This window comes from Juglans regia, chromosome 3, assembly GCF_001411555.2.
Source record: "Juglans regia cultivar Chandler chromosome 3, Walnut 2.0, whole genome shotgun sequence".
NCBI classification, from domain to species: domain Eukaryota; kingdom Viridiplantae; phylum Streptophyta; class Magnoliopsida; order Fagales; family Juglandaceae; genus Juglans; species Juglans regia.
This window is the reverse complement of record NC_049903.1, coordinates 23,698,829-23,715,980: the sequence shown is the minus strand read 5'-3', so window position 1 is coordinate 23,715,980 and position 17,152 is coordinate 23,698,829. Positions and strand designations below refer to the sequence as shown.

Here is a 17,152-nt window from a genome sequence, read left to right as displayed (position 1 = left end):
AATATTTGTAACAAAATCAAGATTAATGCAGGTGCTATATAAACTCAAAGGGTATTAACCAAACTATATATGCAGCAGGCAACCTAGCTGTACAGATCATAGCTGCAGGTTAAATGTCAGCTGCAGTCTGCGTTCCCTAGTCATAATGGTTAACTTTATCTCTTGCTAAGAAAAGTAATTAATTAAAAAGCAGAAAGAAACTAGATATGCACCCAAAAATAAAAGGAAGACAGTCTCAAGCTATCACCAAACTGCTCCAAGAAGTCAAGAAAAGTTGAGAAAGTAACAAGTCCCAATCAATCAACCATACAGTAGATCAACACCAAAAAGAGGGAACACAAGCGACAGTTCTCTAGCTTTGAAACAAAGAAGGGTTAATGGTTCACTGATTCCCCACTACTCTCAAACATAATACCAATTCAGGAAATTTATTGGTAGTTTAGCAACACTTGTTGAAATATTATGTCATGTGTCAGGACCCTAGCAAAGCACCTTTTATTCTAGTCTTCAAGACTGGACTATACCATAGGCAGCACAACTCAGGAACTATCTCACATAAATGAAATCCTTCATGTGCTTAGGGTTATCAATGTATTGACTCAAACTTTGAAACTTGATGAACCATAAGTAAATAATGGATGATAATCTCTCCAAAATGGAAGGACTCTTTTATTTGTATTTTGTTTTTGTCAATTTTTCCCTAAACGTGATATTCTGCACATATTACCCTTCTCCTACTCCTTGTTGAATAGAATTGATTGTTCATCTTAGTGGATATTAACCTGCTTCGATAAGGAAATATGGGAAACTGTTTGTCAGTTTAGTTCTCACAGTTTAATGGCTCATGCCCTACATGGTTTAGGAGAATTCCCACAAAAATAGCCAAACACAAAAAATAAAAATAAAAAAAATTGAAACCATTCTCAAAACTATTTTTACGAAAAGGAAAATCCACACCTTTCACATAAAAAATAAAAATTCACCAAACTGAGAGTCAGTGCCAGAAGTAATTGGACATGTTCCTCTACCTCCATCCACCACTGTGTAACAGAGAGAAATCATCACTCACAACATAGCAGCAAGGTAAAATCCTCCTTCCACAGTGCAAGCATAGTGGCGGATTTTCCCCAATTTGCCCTTGCTTCACACATGGAGAGGGGGGGATGGGAAAGATCCCTCGACCGTCCGGGGTGGGCAAATATCCCCCTTCACCCTCCAGTTCTTTTTCAAGATTTACCAAATTAGAAAGATATTTCACTAAAATAAAAAATGCAACCATGACACTTTTTAGGGTGCTACAGTACTAAAACAAGAAAACATTTCTTGAAAATAGTTATCAAATGTAGTCTTATTGTTTCCAACGAAAGCACATAGAAGTTCAAAAAACTTGTACAAAGAGCAGCAAGCCAGTATGATAATATATTCGCCAACCTGCATAAAAAAACCCCTATTATGATCTAATTTCTGATTGCCGCACATATCAACACATTGTATGCAGCCACGTGTCAATTATTTCCCCCTATAAATAGACCTCCCATGCCCATGACACTCTAATCCCAACTTCTCCCCTCTTCTCATCTCTGTGTCCTCCCCATATATATGTGTGTGTGTGAAAAATCAAGTTAGAACTTGAAAGAGAGCATACTAAGGGAATGCTCTCTCCAAAGGAATACTTGAGAAATTAAACTTCAAAGTATATTAGACGGAAGATGAAGCCTTTACTTGGTGGGAATTATTGAAAGTGACGCAAGTGAAAGACATGGAAAAAAACTAGATAAGAAAAAGAAAAACGGAAGCAAAGTAGTGCTGGAGAAATTAACTCTAGCAGAGGCTTTTTAAGATTTATTCATTAATAACCACATATATAAATGGAAGTACAAATATATTAATTTATTATCATCTTGTGAAGGCTGAAGTGTCTAATAATGTGCCAAATTGTCATTCATAATGTTTCTACAGAAACAAGATGATAAATTCTCCCAATGATTAGAAGAAACCCTTGGAAATGAGAGTGCGTTTAAGTTTGTACTTGGGTTTGGAAAAGTCTAGATTTGAAAAGGCATAACATTCCAGATCCTTCCAAAGCCATTTTCCAAAACTGGAGAACTTTCCATCAAACCAGATCAAGAAAAAGGTATATATATAAATAGCATCATCTACCTAAACATAGGAGCAACTACAGTAGAAGAATTTCAATTTACCAAGGGGGTGGCTTTTCGTGAGGTTGGCTTTATATGAACATCACCTTCATCCACTTCACCATCCAGAACCACTTCCTCATCCTCATCCTCATCCTCCAATAAATCTGGTACTGTTTCAGTAGGTCCTGAAGCTACATCTGGTTTGACATACCCCTCTTCTGTGAGTATAGTCAGAACATTTTCTTCTAACGAGGAGAGAGCCTTTCTTCTAGGTATTTTGTTCCTGATTTGCAAGACCTTCACCAACTCATCTCCAGCAATCTCCTGCACAGGGTTAACCAACCATTACAATTCGCATTCGAATCACAATTATTATACAAAGTAGCACGTACGAACAATGGAGAACGGAGAAATATCAAGGATGCAGTGCATATGAAATCCCAGATCATAAGATGGCAAGTGTGGATAATTCAGTTGATCTAACACCCTAGACTCTTCTTTAATCAAAATTCAGTTGAATGATTAGCATGTGTATAATATAAAAGTGGTTTTAGGTGATGTACAAGAGGGAATATATGTTAAAAAGTTTAAATGAAAATAGGGATGAGAGAATTCCAAAAATCGTTAAGATTTTTTTTTTTAAAAAAATAATCTTGGTGGATCCAATAAGGATGAGGAAATTATAAAAGATGCTGCTAATAGAAAAAAAATTGGATTAGTATGTGCAATAAGCATAAGATTGCATGTGAATGATTTTGTGTGAGGTTTACAGCTTGTGAGGTTACTGGATATGGCTTTGATGGATTATACACCATCAAAATTAGCAGCAAGAGAGAAGGTGCCAAAAGGAACAAGTGGAAGGTCATTCAATAGATTCAGTCACTAAAGAAAACTAACAATTCAATTATTTGACACATGCCTCTGCCAAGTACTCTAAAACAAGAGGTGTTGTTCTTGTATATGTCCCATGTACTTGGCTTTGTCTATATTTAATAAAATTCCTATTTACTGATAAAAAAAAAGTACTCTAAAACATATCATATAAATCTTTACCATAAATAAAGGCAAGAACTCCATGAGTGAATTTTGAGAGATCAAAAGCCCTTAAAGAGGTAGAAGTTTTAAGACTTTTAATGAGGGATGATTGCTATGTAAATGAGAGATGGACCAATTAAAAGAGAGAAGAAACTTTTTTTTAACCATTATTATAACTATGTACCAGGAAAAACATATTTACTTTGTAATAGTTATCTATACAGAGAAATATACAAAGAGTTGTAGTTCTTTAAAGAAAAAAATAGGAATCATAAAACGATGGGGTCTACAAACTACTTGATTTATATGTATACAAAAATCAAGATAATATATGTTCTACAACAAATAATTATTTGATTAACTTCTAATATTTTTTTTTTAATGGGTAAAAGTAAATTTTATTGATAAAAGAGGTATTGCCCGAGTACACTAGTAGTATACAATGAACATGCCTAATTACATCTAAGCACTAATAAGAGTTACAAACAAATCATGAAGGCTGTCCATATTACAAATAATGGCCAAAGTCCAAGAAAGAAGTGTATTGAAAAAGGCGTATGATCATGTGATTTGGGAGTTCCTTTTCTACTTGCTTGGGAGATGTGGTTCCAGGGAGAGGTGGTGCATGTGGATTAGACATTCTCTACTGCCCAGTTTTCAATGTTGGTTCATGGTAATCCACGTGGTTTTTTGCATAGTTATCGTGGTTTGAGACAGGGAGACCCTTCATCCCCTTTCCTTTTTGTTATTATCATGGAGGTGTTTGGTTGGATGGTGGAGGCTGCTCTTAAGGGGGGGTTTCCTCCAAGGTTTTTCAGTGGGAAATGCCAACAATGGATCTATCACACTTTCTCATCTTCTTTTTGCAAATGACTCTTATCTTTTATGATGTGGATTGTGGTCAGATTCAAGCATTAAGGGCTGTGTTATTATGTTTTGAAGCTATCTCGGGCCTTAAGGTGAATCTTGGTAAGTCGGAGAAGGTTCCGGTAGGGGAGGTGCACAATATTAGAGCACTCTCATTGGATTAGCTAAAGGTAAAGTACATTTTTTATAAATGTAAGATGAATTTAACTTTTAGCTATTTTATTCACACAAGTCTTCACATTGGAATAACCATTTTTTCATTATATGACAATAAAATACTATAAGATGAATTTGACTTTGGCTATTCACATCAAATCTCCACATTGGATTATCCATTTATTCATTATATAGTAATGAGTAATTAATAATTTCAAAAAGATTTTAATTTTTTTAATTATGAATTTATTTTATTTTATCATATTTTACTATTCATAATATTATATATTAATTAGTAATCATATTCTAATTATATTTTTTCAATTGTCATTTAAAAGGGAGAGAGAAATAATTGATATAAAAGGGAGAGAGAAATAATTAATATAAAATGTATTTGATGAATGAATAGTTCATTTCAAATTTGGAAATAATTTTAGAAGTGACTGTAGCTAAATTTCAATTATTTGGAATTTAGCCATTCCAATGTGATCACATTTTATGATTTAATAGCTAAATTTTCAATGGATTTAGCTTTTAGCTAATCCAATGAGAGTGCTCTTAATTGTTTGGCAAGCTTTTTGGGCTGTAAAGTTGCTGCTCTACCAATGAAATATTTCAGCCTTCTGTTGGGGGCATTCTTTAAGGCTAATGCTATTTGGGATGTGGTGGTTGAGATAATTGAGAAGGTTGGCTGGCTGGAAGCGGCGGTATCTATCAAAAGGGGGCAGAATCACTTTAACAAGATTACTTTCCAACCTTCCAACTTACTTGCTATCTTTATTTCCATTGTCTGCAGAGGTGGCTAACCAGATTGAGAAGTTATTTCTTGCATTTTTGTGTGGTGGAATGGGAGAGGAAACTAAATTCCACCTTGTAAGTTGGAATAAAGTTTGTTCTCCTATTTCGAATGGAGGTTTGGGGGTTCGTATATGAGAATTTTCAATAATGCTTTGTTGGGAAAATGTTTATGGAGATATCAATCGGAAGGGGAGTTGATATGCAGGGAGGTTATTGATTGGAAATGATTTTTTTTTTTTTTTTTTTGGAGGGTTTGGAGCTCGACGGAGGTTACGGGACCTATGGTTTGAGTCTTTGGAAGTTCAATGGAAAGGGGTAGGAGAGTTTTGCTAAACATGTTAGCTATGATGTTGGAGAAGGGATCCATTTTTGGTTTGATATTGGTGTGGTGATTGGGCCCTTAATAGGGTGTTTCCAGCTATCTTCCGTCTGGTATCTGTTTCTGATTTGTTAGTCTGTTCTAACAGCTCCTTGCAGTGGGATGTTTGTTTTACTAGAGCTATACAGGATTGGGAAATTGATGATGCTTCAGCTTTTTATATTCCTTGAAACTTTGGGGTAACGATGGGGATAGGATGTTGTGGAAGTCCAAGGGAAGTAAAAGATTTACAGTTCGTTCATATTATAAGTTGTTGACTGTTCCGCATAGTCCACCTTTTCCTTGGAAGCGTATTTCCAGGTCTCATGCGCCTTCCAAAGTTGCTTTTTTTTTATATGGACTGCCTCGCTTGGAAATATTCTGACGATGGATAATTTGAGGAAGTGCGGCCTCATTGTTATGGATTGGTTTTTCATATGTAAGAAGCGTGGGGAATCTATGAATCATTTACTTTTAGATTGTGAGGTGGCGAGGGCTTTGTGGGATGGAGTTTTTAGTAGAACTGGGTTGGCTTGAGTTATGCCTTTGAGAGTGGTTGATCTTCTTGCATGTTGGAATGGGCTATATGGTTGCTCTCAAGTGGCTGCGGCATGGAAGATGGTTCCTTGTGTTTTATGTGGTGTATTTGGTTGGAAAGGAACAAGCGGAATTTTAGTGATAAGTAGCGTACCCTGGAGGAAATTCAGAATTTTGTTGTGTGCTCTTTATTGCATTGGTTCTCTGCTTTAGTGATTAATGGAGCTTCAGCTCATGACCTTTTGTTGTCGTTTTCAGCTTCTTATAATGTATTATTTTGTATACGTCTTGTATACATGGGCTTCACCATTTCATTCGTTTTAATAAACTTGTCTTTCTTACTTAATAAAAAAACTTTTAATTTTATCTTGTTTGTGGAAGGAAAGAGTAAGATTCCACTATATTTAAAATAAGGTTACAGGCCCCTCTTTATATAGATGATAATGCTCATCTATTTTAGGGATATTTACAGCTAATCTAGAAAGGAAATCAGAACTACCTAAAACTGAAAGCTATAAAACAGGAAACTTATATCTACAGATTTGGTAACAGACTACCAAATCTCCTAAAATCATGGGATAAGAAAAACTGATCTGTTAGCTGTAGATCTCCTAGATATTAGCCCCTAATATTGCTAACAGATCCTTAAACATAAATCTCTCTATAATTCTACACTCCCCCTCAAGCTGGGCGGTAAATATTAATTAACCCCAGCTTGGAACTCAGATCATCAAACACCTTTCTCGATAGAGCCTTGGTAAGGATGTCTGCTGTCTGAAGACATGTAGGCACGTACAACATCTTGATTATTCCTTCCTCTATCTTCTCCTTCATAAATGTCGATCAATTTCCACATGTTTTGTTCTATCATGATAAACTGGATTTTTGGCAATGCTAATTGCTGATTGATTATCACAGAACATTTTCACAGGTTCTTCATCTGAAATTTTTAATTCCTTTAGCACCCTTTTTAACCAAATTCCCTCACAAATACCGTGTGCCATTGCCCGGAATTCAGCTTCTGCACTGCTTCTTGACACCACTGACTGCTTCTTACTTCTCCAAGTGACCAAATTTCCCCACACAAAGGTGCAATATCCTGAAGTTGATCTTTGGTCTTGTACTGATCCTGCCCAATCTGCATCGCTGAACACTTCAATATCTCTTCTTTGGTTCTTCTCAAAAAATAATCCTCTACCTGGTGTTAGTTTCAGGTATCTCAGGATTCTATACACAGCTTCCATGTGTTCTTCATTTGGATTGTTCATGAACTGACTTACCATGCTAACAGCAAATCCAATGTCTGGTCGTGTGTGAGATAGGTATATTAGTTTACCTACTAATCTTTGGTATCTTCCTTTGTCCACGGGTGCACAATTTTCCTTAGCTCCTAGTTTGATAGTTGGATCCATAGGAGTATCTACCGGCTTACACCCGAGCATTCTAGTCTCTTTTAAGAGATCTAGGACATATTTTCTCTGTGAGACAGAGATTCCCTTTCTTGACCTTGCAATCTCCATACCTAGGAAATATTTAAGATTCCCAAGGTCCTTGATCTCAAATTCTGCAGCTAGTAAACTTTTGATGGTGCAGATTTCCTCTTCATAGTCTCCTATTAGGATTATGTCATCCACATACACTATGAGGACAGCAAGTTTTCCTGCAGAAGAGTGTTTAACAAATAGTGTATGGTCCGTCTGACATTGAGAGTAGCCATGCTTTTTCACTACCTTTGTGAATCTTTCAAACCAAGCTCTTGGAGATTGCTTGAGCCCATATAGAGATCTCCTAAGTTTACAAACCTTGTTGCATGTAGTTTGTGTCTCAAATCCGGGGGGAATTTCCACGTACACTTCTTCAGTTAGGTCCCCATTTAGAAAGGCATTCTTGACATCTAGTTGGTGGAGAGGCCAGTCAAGGTTTGCAGCCAAAGATAATAAAACCCGAACTGTGTTTAACTTGGCTACAGGAGCAAATGTCTCCTCATAATCGATTCCATATGATTGGGTGAATCCCTTTGCAACCAGCCGTGCCTTGAACCGATTAACACTCCCATCTTCATTATATTTTACTGTGAAGATCCATTTGCAGCCTACTGGGCGTTTCCCAGTTGGTAAGTCAGAGATTTCCCAAGTTCCATTTTTCTCTAGTGCATGAATTTCTTCATACACTGCTGATTTCCATTCTGGTGAGCCGAGAGCTTCTTGTATATTATTAGGAACTTGGATGTTGTTGAGGTTGGCAACAAAAGCTTTGAACTTCGGTGACAATCCTTCATATGACACAAATGTGTATATCGGATGTTTTGTGCATGATCTTACCCCTTTTCTCACAGCAATAGGAAGGCCACTGTCATCATTAGTTTCAAGATTAGTGTTACCTGGTAGATCTTCACTTGGTCTAGGACTTGAGTCAGACTCTTGGGTTTGCTCAATAGATGCTTGTTGTTCCATCTCCTTTTGGTTCTTTCTCCTCCTTGAGTAGGTAATCAATTCATCACTCTTTGTTGATTGAATAGTGTCCAGATTTTGAGGCGTGTCCAGATTTTGAGGTGGATTGTTGGCTTGATCTTGAGTAGGAGGTTCTAGGAAGTAAGAAGACTCAAGGGAGAGATTTTGAAGAGAAAGTGATTCATGATTTAGTGATGGGCAAGTTTGGTCAGAATTATGAGAGACATGAGGTGATTCTTCAATATCCCAAAACTGATATTCTAGGATAAAATTAGTCTCCCCCTGAATATCAGATTTGGGGAAATAAGGTTGTTGCTCAAAGAAGGTGACATCCATGGAGTGATAGAATTGTTTAGTGACCGGTGAGTAGCATTTATATCCTTTTTGAGTTGGAGAGTACCCAAGGAAAATACATTTATGAGCTCTAGGATCAAGTTTGTCCCGGTGTTGTTGATGGACATGGACAAAAGCTGAACACCCGAAAACTTTGAATGGGATGGTGGAGATGAGACGAGTAGTGGGAAAGGACTGAAGGAGAATTTGACAGGGAGTCTGGAAGTTAAGAATCTGAGATGGCATCCTATTTATGAGGTATGCAGCAGTAAGGATGGCTTCACCCCAAAAATATTTTGGTACATGGGTAGAGAACATAAGAGACCGAGCCGCATCAAGAAGATGCCGGTTTTTTCTTTCGGCAATACCATTTTGCTGAGGAGTGTTAACACAGGAACTTTGGTGAACAATACCATGACTCATGAGATAATCATTAAGGCTGGAATTGAAATACTCTTTGGCATTGTCAGTTTTCAGAATTTGAATTTTTGCTTGGAATTGAGTTTGGATCATGGTATTGAAGGTTTTGAAGATCTGGTTTGCCTCAGATTTTTCTTTCATGAGGAATACCCATGTGAGTCTAGTGTGATCATCAATAAATGAAATGAACCAACGAGAACCAGTAACATTTTTTATCCTAGAAGGGCCCCATATATCACTATGAATCATGGAAAAAGGTTGAGATGCTTTGTAGGATCTGTTAGGATAAGAATTGCGAATATGTTTAGAGAATTGACAGATCTCACATTGAAATTCATTTGGATTTTTACTATGGAATAATGAAGGAAACAACTTCTCAAGATACAAGAAATTTGGATGACCTAACCTATAGTGCCATAACATAATTGCACTATCATTATTAGACTGACTCACAGACAAAGAAACAGGACTACTGGACACTGAACAATCTGATTGATGAATTGCTCCTTGAGGAGGATCATTAACCTCTAGAAGATAGAGCCCCGAACACATCTTAGCACTGCCAATCGTCTTCCCCGAGTCCAAGACCTGAAATACACACAGATTTGAGCCAAATTTAGTAACACAGTTGAGATCCCGAGTGAGTTTACTAATGGACAGTAAATTGCAATTTAATTTTGGTACAAGTAGAACGGAATCAAGAGTGATGTTCTCTGAAATTTGAACCGAGCCTGTACCAGCCACCTTTGAGAGTGAACCATCAGCTATTCGCACAGTTAAATTTTTATAGCATGGGGTGTAAGTTGAAAACAGCTTCTCATCTCCAGTCATATATGATCAGAAGCTCCTGAGTCTATAATCCATGGACTGAGCCTCTCCTTGTTAGCATTTAGAGCACTTAAAAAATTACCTTTTTGTGCTAGGGATCCGGTACCAACTACAGTGGGAGCTGGTGCAGGCAAGGATTGGCTGAACATTTTCTGCAAGATCTCTATCTGTTCCTTGCTGAAGGGAGTTGGTTCGGGTGGAGGTTGTTCATCCATGGAAGCAAGGTTGCCTCGTCCTTCTTTGTCATTGGCAAACCGGGAAGGCCTCCAATCTGCTGGTTTGCCATGAATCTTCCAGCAGTTGTCCTTGGTGTGACCAGGACGTCGACAATGATCACACCATGGTCGCCCTTTCTTTGGTCTGTGATCGTTGTTGTTGTTGGATGGATTCCCTCTCACCACAAGTGCTGAACTCTCAGGATTTGTCACAAAATCTTGAGATCCCATCATGATCTTCTTTCGACTTTCCTCTCTCCGAACTTCTGAAAAAGCTTCTCGGATATTTGGTAGTGGTTTGGATCCTAAAATTCTTCCTCGTACTTCATCAAGGTTCTCATTTAATCCAATCAAAAATTTGTATATTCTTTTCCGTTCAATTATTTGTCTATACCTGATTCCATCATTCGGACAGCTCCAATTGTGCTCCTCGAATAAGTCTAGCTGCTGCCAATACCGATTGAGAGTGTTGAAGTATTGAGTCACTGTTAATTCTCCTTGGCGGAAGTCATGAAGAACACTTTCCACCTCGAATAATTCCGATGTATTCTCATTGTTAGAATATATTTCCTTGGCAGCATCCCAAATCTCCTTTGCTGTTCCATAGAGAAGAAAGTTTTCTCCAATGTCATTTGTCATGGAATTAATGAGCCATGACATGACCATATTATTCTCGGCATTCCAGACTTTGAATTTTTCATCCGTCTTGTTTGGTTTGGCAGCATCTCCGGTGAGATAATCATCTTTGCCCTTTCCGCATATGAACATCATTACGGAATGGGACCATTGGAGATAGTTGTTCCCATTCAGTTTGTGTCCTGTAATGGTCATGAGGTTACTATCATTGTTGGAAGCCATGGCTTCCTGATTGGAGGTGATTTGGGAAACGGTAGCTCTTGAATCACGTTTCCCGTATTTGGTCATATGAGGGAATTAGGGTTCAGAGATTGCTCTGATACCATCTTGTTTGTGGAAGGAAAGAGTAAGATTCCACTATATTTAAAATAAGGTTACAGGCCCCTCTTTATATAGATGATAATGCTCATCTATTTTAGGGATATTTACAGCTAATCTAGAAAGGAAATCAGAACTACCTAAAACTGAAAGCTATAAAACAGGAAACTTATATCTACAGATTTGGTAACAGACTACCAAATCTCCTAAAATCATGGGATAAGAAAAACTGATCTGTTAGCTGTAGATCTCCTAGATATTAGCCCCTAATATTGCTAACAGATCCTTAAACATAAATCTCTCTATAATTCTACAGAAAACAAATAGTGAAAAAAAACCTTGGTAAGGTTCCATGTGTGAAGCATGTGCTATAATACTAGTGATATAAAAACCATAAAGCTCCAGTGATTTATAAAATTAGTGAGCAGGAAAAAAGAAAAAACGTGCTGTATAGAAGCCAACATAGAAGTCTATATATGTGAAAAGCTCGATCCTTTCGGTTTACAGTTCCTAACACTTTGAACTTGTGTTAACAATTGATCCATGTGGCTGATTACAAGGCAAATGAATATAGACACACACACAGACACCACACCAGGGAAGGTATAAAAACATACTTCAACATGCTTATATAGCTCAGGAGGAGGTAATTTGATTGCGTCGATCATTTTAGGTTTCCCACACTTCTTAACCAAAGCCTCCACCTCATTGCAAATTACTCGTACTGCATCCTGAAATTAGCAAATAGGCAAAGGTTTATCCATCTATTCATTTTCTGGTTGGGATACATCTCACAAACACCCAAACGAAGAATTGCCAATCAAAACTCTTGCTGAAGAACACTTACAGAAATCCCAGAAATGACAAGTTTTTTATCAAAAGGTTTTTCAGTTTAACAAATACAGCAGCTGAAAAGTACCTCAGCTATTTATGTGACTCAAAGCCCAATCATCCAAAGGACCTCTCATAAACCACTCCCTCTTTAATTACACAATAGAAAGATTTCAAAACATATGAGGCAGGGAACATGTACAGGAGAAAGACAAGCACCTTTAAACACAAAGCAAAAATAATACCAAATAGCCATGTAGCATTTACTTCTTTAAATTAGAAAAAAGAACTAAAAAGAAACGCTATATATTTTAAATGAATAACACAACCTGCCCAACTTCCACAGCTCGCAGCAACTTTTCCTCTTGGAGAAAATTACAGTAACCCTGCAATGAACAAGTTCACACACACTGAGATTGAGAGTTGGCATGAAAGTGAGCAAGCACAGTAATCTCATAAGATCATACAGAACCCAGAGCTAGGAGAAGACAAGCAATACATTCTTCCAAGAAATTTCTCTATATCGCTAATATGGTAAGGTGTGATGTATTGTTTTTAAAGTTGATAAAACAAATAACAAGCATCTCAGCATCACAGCATAGTTATTTCCTTTTCAGAATGCCATTTACTATATTATTTAATATAATTTACAGTTGTAGATATTTCCAATAAGATCTGATCCAATAGAGAGAATCATATGCTCAAAACCACTGATTTAACTTATCAATATCAACGAAAAAACTCAGGTTTTTGGTGTAGACACAAAACCCTACAGAAAATGAGAAGAGGGAAAAAAAATACCTAAAATCATGAAGGGATTAGAACTTGAGATGGTCTCACAGACGACAGGGGTGAAGGAGAAAGGGGCTTTTAAATCATGTGGTGGTAGGAGGGAGAACATGGTGGTTAGTTAGGTTCCGTTGTTTACGTTGACGGTGGTTGGGATGGGATTTGCAAGGGAGCTTGTGATTGAATCAAAGCTCTTCACAGTGGTGAGAGAAGGTGGACTGATTCGTATCTTTGAGAGAGTTAGGAGGTTCAAACAAGAGCTGTTACTGGGGCTGGGCACTGCAAAATGGCTCGGAAGAGCTCTGGAGGATTGCGCGATAAGCGAAAGGAGGGACTTTTATACGTCTATAAGAGAGGGCCATCGGAGTGTCATAGCTCAGAGATGCTCGAACAACTGTGGAAGATTCATGGAAGTGGCAGCGTATGGTGAAGGGAATCGCAGAAGTGGTATTATTATTCCTGAAGGTGAGGGGGCAAGGGGTTGGAGAAGAATGAAGGAGGTATTATTGGAGGCTACCATGGAGGATAGAGATAACGTAGGGTTTGAGGGTGGTTTGCAGAGGAAGCCATGGAATGAAACTGAGGGGGTTTCGAAGTCTTACAAAGATGCTTTATTTGCGGCAGGAAGTCATGGCGGCCTTAGAACTGGGGCTGGCGGGGGAGGAATTGATTGGGAAGGTACTGGTGGGGGGCACTTTGAGGGTGACGCTCATCGAGCCCATCACGTTTTCTCTCGGGAGCGTGATTATGGCAGAGACGTGTACTGCATGGTGAGGGAGGTGCAAGAGCAGTTGAGGCACCTGCAGAGGGAGTTGGATAAAGTGGTGAGGAGTGTTGGGGTGTTTAAGGAAAACGATGAAACGGTGCGTGCAGGGGGGGAAAACGGTGAGTTTCTGGGGTCTGTTATGCATAAAGGAAAGGGCTTTCATGCCCGTAACTCTGATGGTTTTGGGCTGGGCCACCAGGCCTGTAACACTTCTGGTTTTAAGAATAGCCATATGGGCCGTACCGAGAAGCATGGGTTTAAGCCCAATAAGCTCACCAAGTGGAGGGCTCGGGCAAGAGAAGTGTCGAGGCCCTCACTGCCGCAGACGTTGCCGCAACGCCGCCAGAGGGTGGTGGACGTGCCGGAAACTTTGTCGGGTCGGCATCTTCTGATGCCGACGAAGGTGGTGGCCTCGTCGGAGATTGGGCTGGTACTCCAGGTGAAGCCGACAGAGTTGGTGGAGTCTCCTCCAACACAACCAAGATGTGGGGGTGGAGAGGAAGGGTCGGGGAATGGACAGAAAATGCCGATGATGCATGGGGGTGAAGCCGAGGGTCTGGCGAGGCCTTCCGAGATGGGGAATGGACAGATTCAGTCGACGGGGGGTGAGGGTGGAGATATAGTTCAAGTGAGGCCTCTCGTGTTGCCGTGTGACTCCACTGTTGGGCAGAATATTCTTCCTCTGGGGAATGGGTCGTCGGGGTGTGAAAAAATGGGAGTAGTGGACTCAGCCAGTGAAGATCTCTTTCTCTCAGATGAGGAGAACCTGGGAGGAGAAGTGGGTTTCGTACTCGGGGATGAGGTTTTGGAGGAACAATTTGAGTTTAGAACTCAAAGTCCTATCCCTTTGAATTGTTTGTTTCCAGACCAGTCTAGTGTCTCATATTGGGTTTTTAACACAGTAAAGGATATACAGGATTTGGTGGGTTTGAAATGTGAGGGATATGAGGAGCAATTCATGGCGCTGCTTACTGCCATTGAAGTTAGGCATCAACAACAAAAAAAAAGCTGGCTCTAAGAGATAACGTGAACTTAGAAGGCTAACCTGGTCCACGAACTCTGAAGGTAGTTCTAGTAGGGATAGGTCTAAGGGAAAGGGTCTGGCCCATCCCAAATGAAACCAAAAATTGTCTCGTGGAATGTCTGTGATCTAAATGAAGCCAGTAAGTGTCTTCAAATAAGAAACTTACTGAGAGGATGGAAAGCGGACACTGTTTGTTTACAAGAGACAAAGCTGAAAGTCATTAATACGAAAATGGTAAGAAGTATATGGAGCTGTGTTCATGTGGATTGGGTATATCTAGCAGTTGATGGGGTCTCAGGAGGTGTGTTGGTGATGTGGAATCGAAGGGTGGTGGAGAAAAGGGAGGAATTCATAGGGTTATTCACAGTAGCATGCTCTTTTAGGAGTGTGTCAGATGGTTTTTTGTGGGCCTTTGCAGGTGTGTATGGTCCTAATACAGCTATTGATCGTAGATTATTGTGGGATGAACTAGTTGGAGTTCATAGCGCGTGGGATCTTCCATGGTGCATTGGAGGAGATTTCAACGTAATCAGATTTCCCAGTGAGAGCTATGGTAATAGAAGGATGCATCTAGCAATGTTAGATTTCTCGGAATGTATTTTTGAGTTGAAGTTAGTGGATCTACCAAATGGCGGGGTACATGCACGTGGGTGAATAATCAGACGTGGTCTCAATTAGATCGATTCCTAATTTGCCCAGAATGGGAAATCCATTATCCGAAGGCTTGGCAAAAGAGATTGCCTCGTGTGTGTTCAGACCATTGGCCTATTATGTTGGATTGTGGGGGGGTTCAAAGAAGACGTCGGTATTTCAAGTTCAAAAACATGTGACTGAAATCAGAAGGTTTTGTGGATAGGGTCAAATTGTGATGATCATCTTATCAGATACGGGGTACTCCTAGCTTCATGTTTGCAGGTAAATTGAAAGCTTTAAAACAAGATTTGAAACTTTGGAATTTACAGTCTTTTGGCAACATTGGGGAGCACAAGGAAAGTAAGATAAAGGAAATCCATGAGTTAGAAAGGTTACAAGAGTCTAGGACCTTAACTCAGGAGGAATTAGCCCAAAAACTAGTGTTGGCTGCAGATCTTGAGAGGATCATTCTACTAGAAGAGATTTCATGGCGGCAAAAGTGTAGAGCATTATGGTTGAAGGAAGGAGACCAAAGCACTAAGTTTTTTCACAAGGTCGCCAACTCTCACAAGAGATCCAATAATATTAAGATGCTGAAAATTGATGGGGTTATCAGTAAGGATGAGCAGGTGATTAATAATCATGTGGTTGGTTTTTATGAACAGCTACTGACTGAGCAGGAGGTTTGGCGACCTAAGCCTGATGGTTTGATCTTTGACTCTATTGGACCCATGGATGGTAGCCGTTTGGAAAGGCCTTTCGAGGAAGTAGAGGTGTTTGATGTGGTAAGGAAAATGGCTAAAGACAAGGCGCCGGGTACTGATGGGTTTTCTATGGGTTTCTTTCAAACATGTTGGGATGTTTTGAAGGAAGATCTTATGAAGGTGTTCCAGGAATTCCATTCAGTTGATAAATTCGAGAAGAGTCTTAATGTCACTTTTCTTGCTTTGATACCAAAGAAGGTTGGGGCTGCGGAGATTAGGGAGTTCCGACCCATTAGTTTGGTAAATGGGGTATACAAGATTCTTTCTAAGGTACTGGCAAATCACCTTAGTGAGGTGGTGGGACAGATAATCTCAAAACCCCAAAATGCTTTTGTAAAAGATAGACAGATCTTAGATGCGGTTCTCATTGCAAATGAATGTCTGGATAGTAGACTGAAAGATGGTAAGGCAGGGATCATTTGCAAGTTGGACATGGAGAAAGCATATGATCATGTTAACTGGGATTTCCTTCTTGACCTTCTTGGGAGGTGTGGTTTTGAGGAGAAATGGCGATCTTGGATCCGTTGGTGTATATCTACAGTGAAATTTTCAGTCTTGATTAATGGTAGTCCAACAGGTTATTTCAATAGTTCACGAGGCCTAAGACAAGGAGATCCGCTGTCCCCTTTACTCTTTGTTATTGCGATGGAGGCTCTGAGTAGGATGACCACAGCCTTGGTCACCAATGGGCATGTGACTAGTTACTCGATCGAATCCTCGGGAGGGGGAGTTATTAATATTTCTCATTTATTGTTTGTAGATGATACTCTTATATTTTGTGAGGCAGACAATAATCAGGTGCGAGTATTGAAGGCTCTCTTACTGTGTTTTGAAGCAACTTCAGGGTTGAAAGTGAACTTAGACAAGTCAGAGATGGTGCCTATTGGGGTCCAGCATATCAGACAGCTAGCTAACACTCTGGGGTGTAAGATTACCTTACTCCCTATGACATACCTTGGCCTTCCGTTGGGGGCTGCCTCAAGAGCGGCTTCTGTATGGGATACAGTCATTGAGAAAGTAGAGTGTCGTCTAGCAGGCTGGAAGAGAATGTACCTATCAAAAGGTGGTAGAATTATCTTGATAAAGAGTACACTATGTAATCTACCGATCTATTTCTTGTCCTTATTCCCCATTCCAGCAAGTGTGGCGCTTCGAATTGAGAAATTACAGAGGGATTTCTTGTGGGGCGGAATTGGTGAGGAATTTAAATTCCACCTAGTCAGGTGGGAGAAGGTTTGTTGTCCTCTCCCTAA

General features: G+C 39.3%; 2 protein-coding genes across 2 annotated transcripts in view; both read right to left on the bottom strand.

Moving 5' to 3' along the window:
• LOC109000860 (polyribonucleotide nucleotidyltransferase 1, chloroplastic) overlaps window positions 1–17,152 on the bottom strand; it is a 77,985-nt gene that overhangs the window by 18,143 nt on the left and 42,690 nt on the right. The window contains exons 8-10 of the mRNA XM_018977874.2: window positions 12,253–12,309; window positions 11,710–11,823; window positions 2,202–2,465 (exon numbers count right to left, since the gene is read on the bottom strand). Of these exons, the coding sequence (XP_018833419.1) occupies window positions 2,202–2,465; window positions 11,710–11,823; window positions 12,253–12,309 (435 nt within the window). The remainder of the gene's footprint in view (window positions 1–2,201; window positions 2,466–11,709; window positions 11,824–12,252; window positions 12,310–17,152) is intronic.
• On the bottom strand, window positions 8,995–11,124 carry LOC118347921. Its single transcript, XM_035688243.1, has 2 exons — window positions 10,006–11,124; window positions 8,995–9,683 (listed from the first exon to the last, which is right to left on the bottom strand). Exons 1-2 carry the CDS (start codon window positions 11,060–11,062, stop codon window positions 9,649–9,651), a joined length of 1,092 nt encoding a protein of 363 aa, XP_035544136.1. The 5' UTR covers window positions 11,063–11,124; the 3' UTR covers window positions 8,995–9,648.

What these genes read in the sequence shown, in the direction of transcription:
- LOC118347921 (XM_035688243.1), bottom strand. Translation starts at nt 11,062, where the DNA reads ATGACCAAATACGGGAAACGTGATTCAAGAGCTACCGTTTCCCAAATC. An exon ending in CGGATCCCTAGCACAAAAAG is followed by an intron (nt 9,684 to 10,005) that starts GTAATTTTTTAA and finishes TGTGTATTTCAG; the next exon opens with GTCTTGGACTCGGGGAAGAC.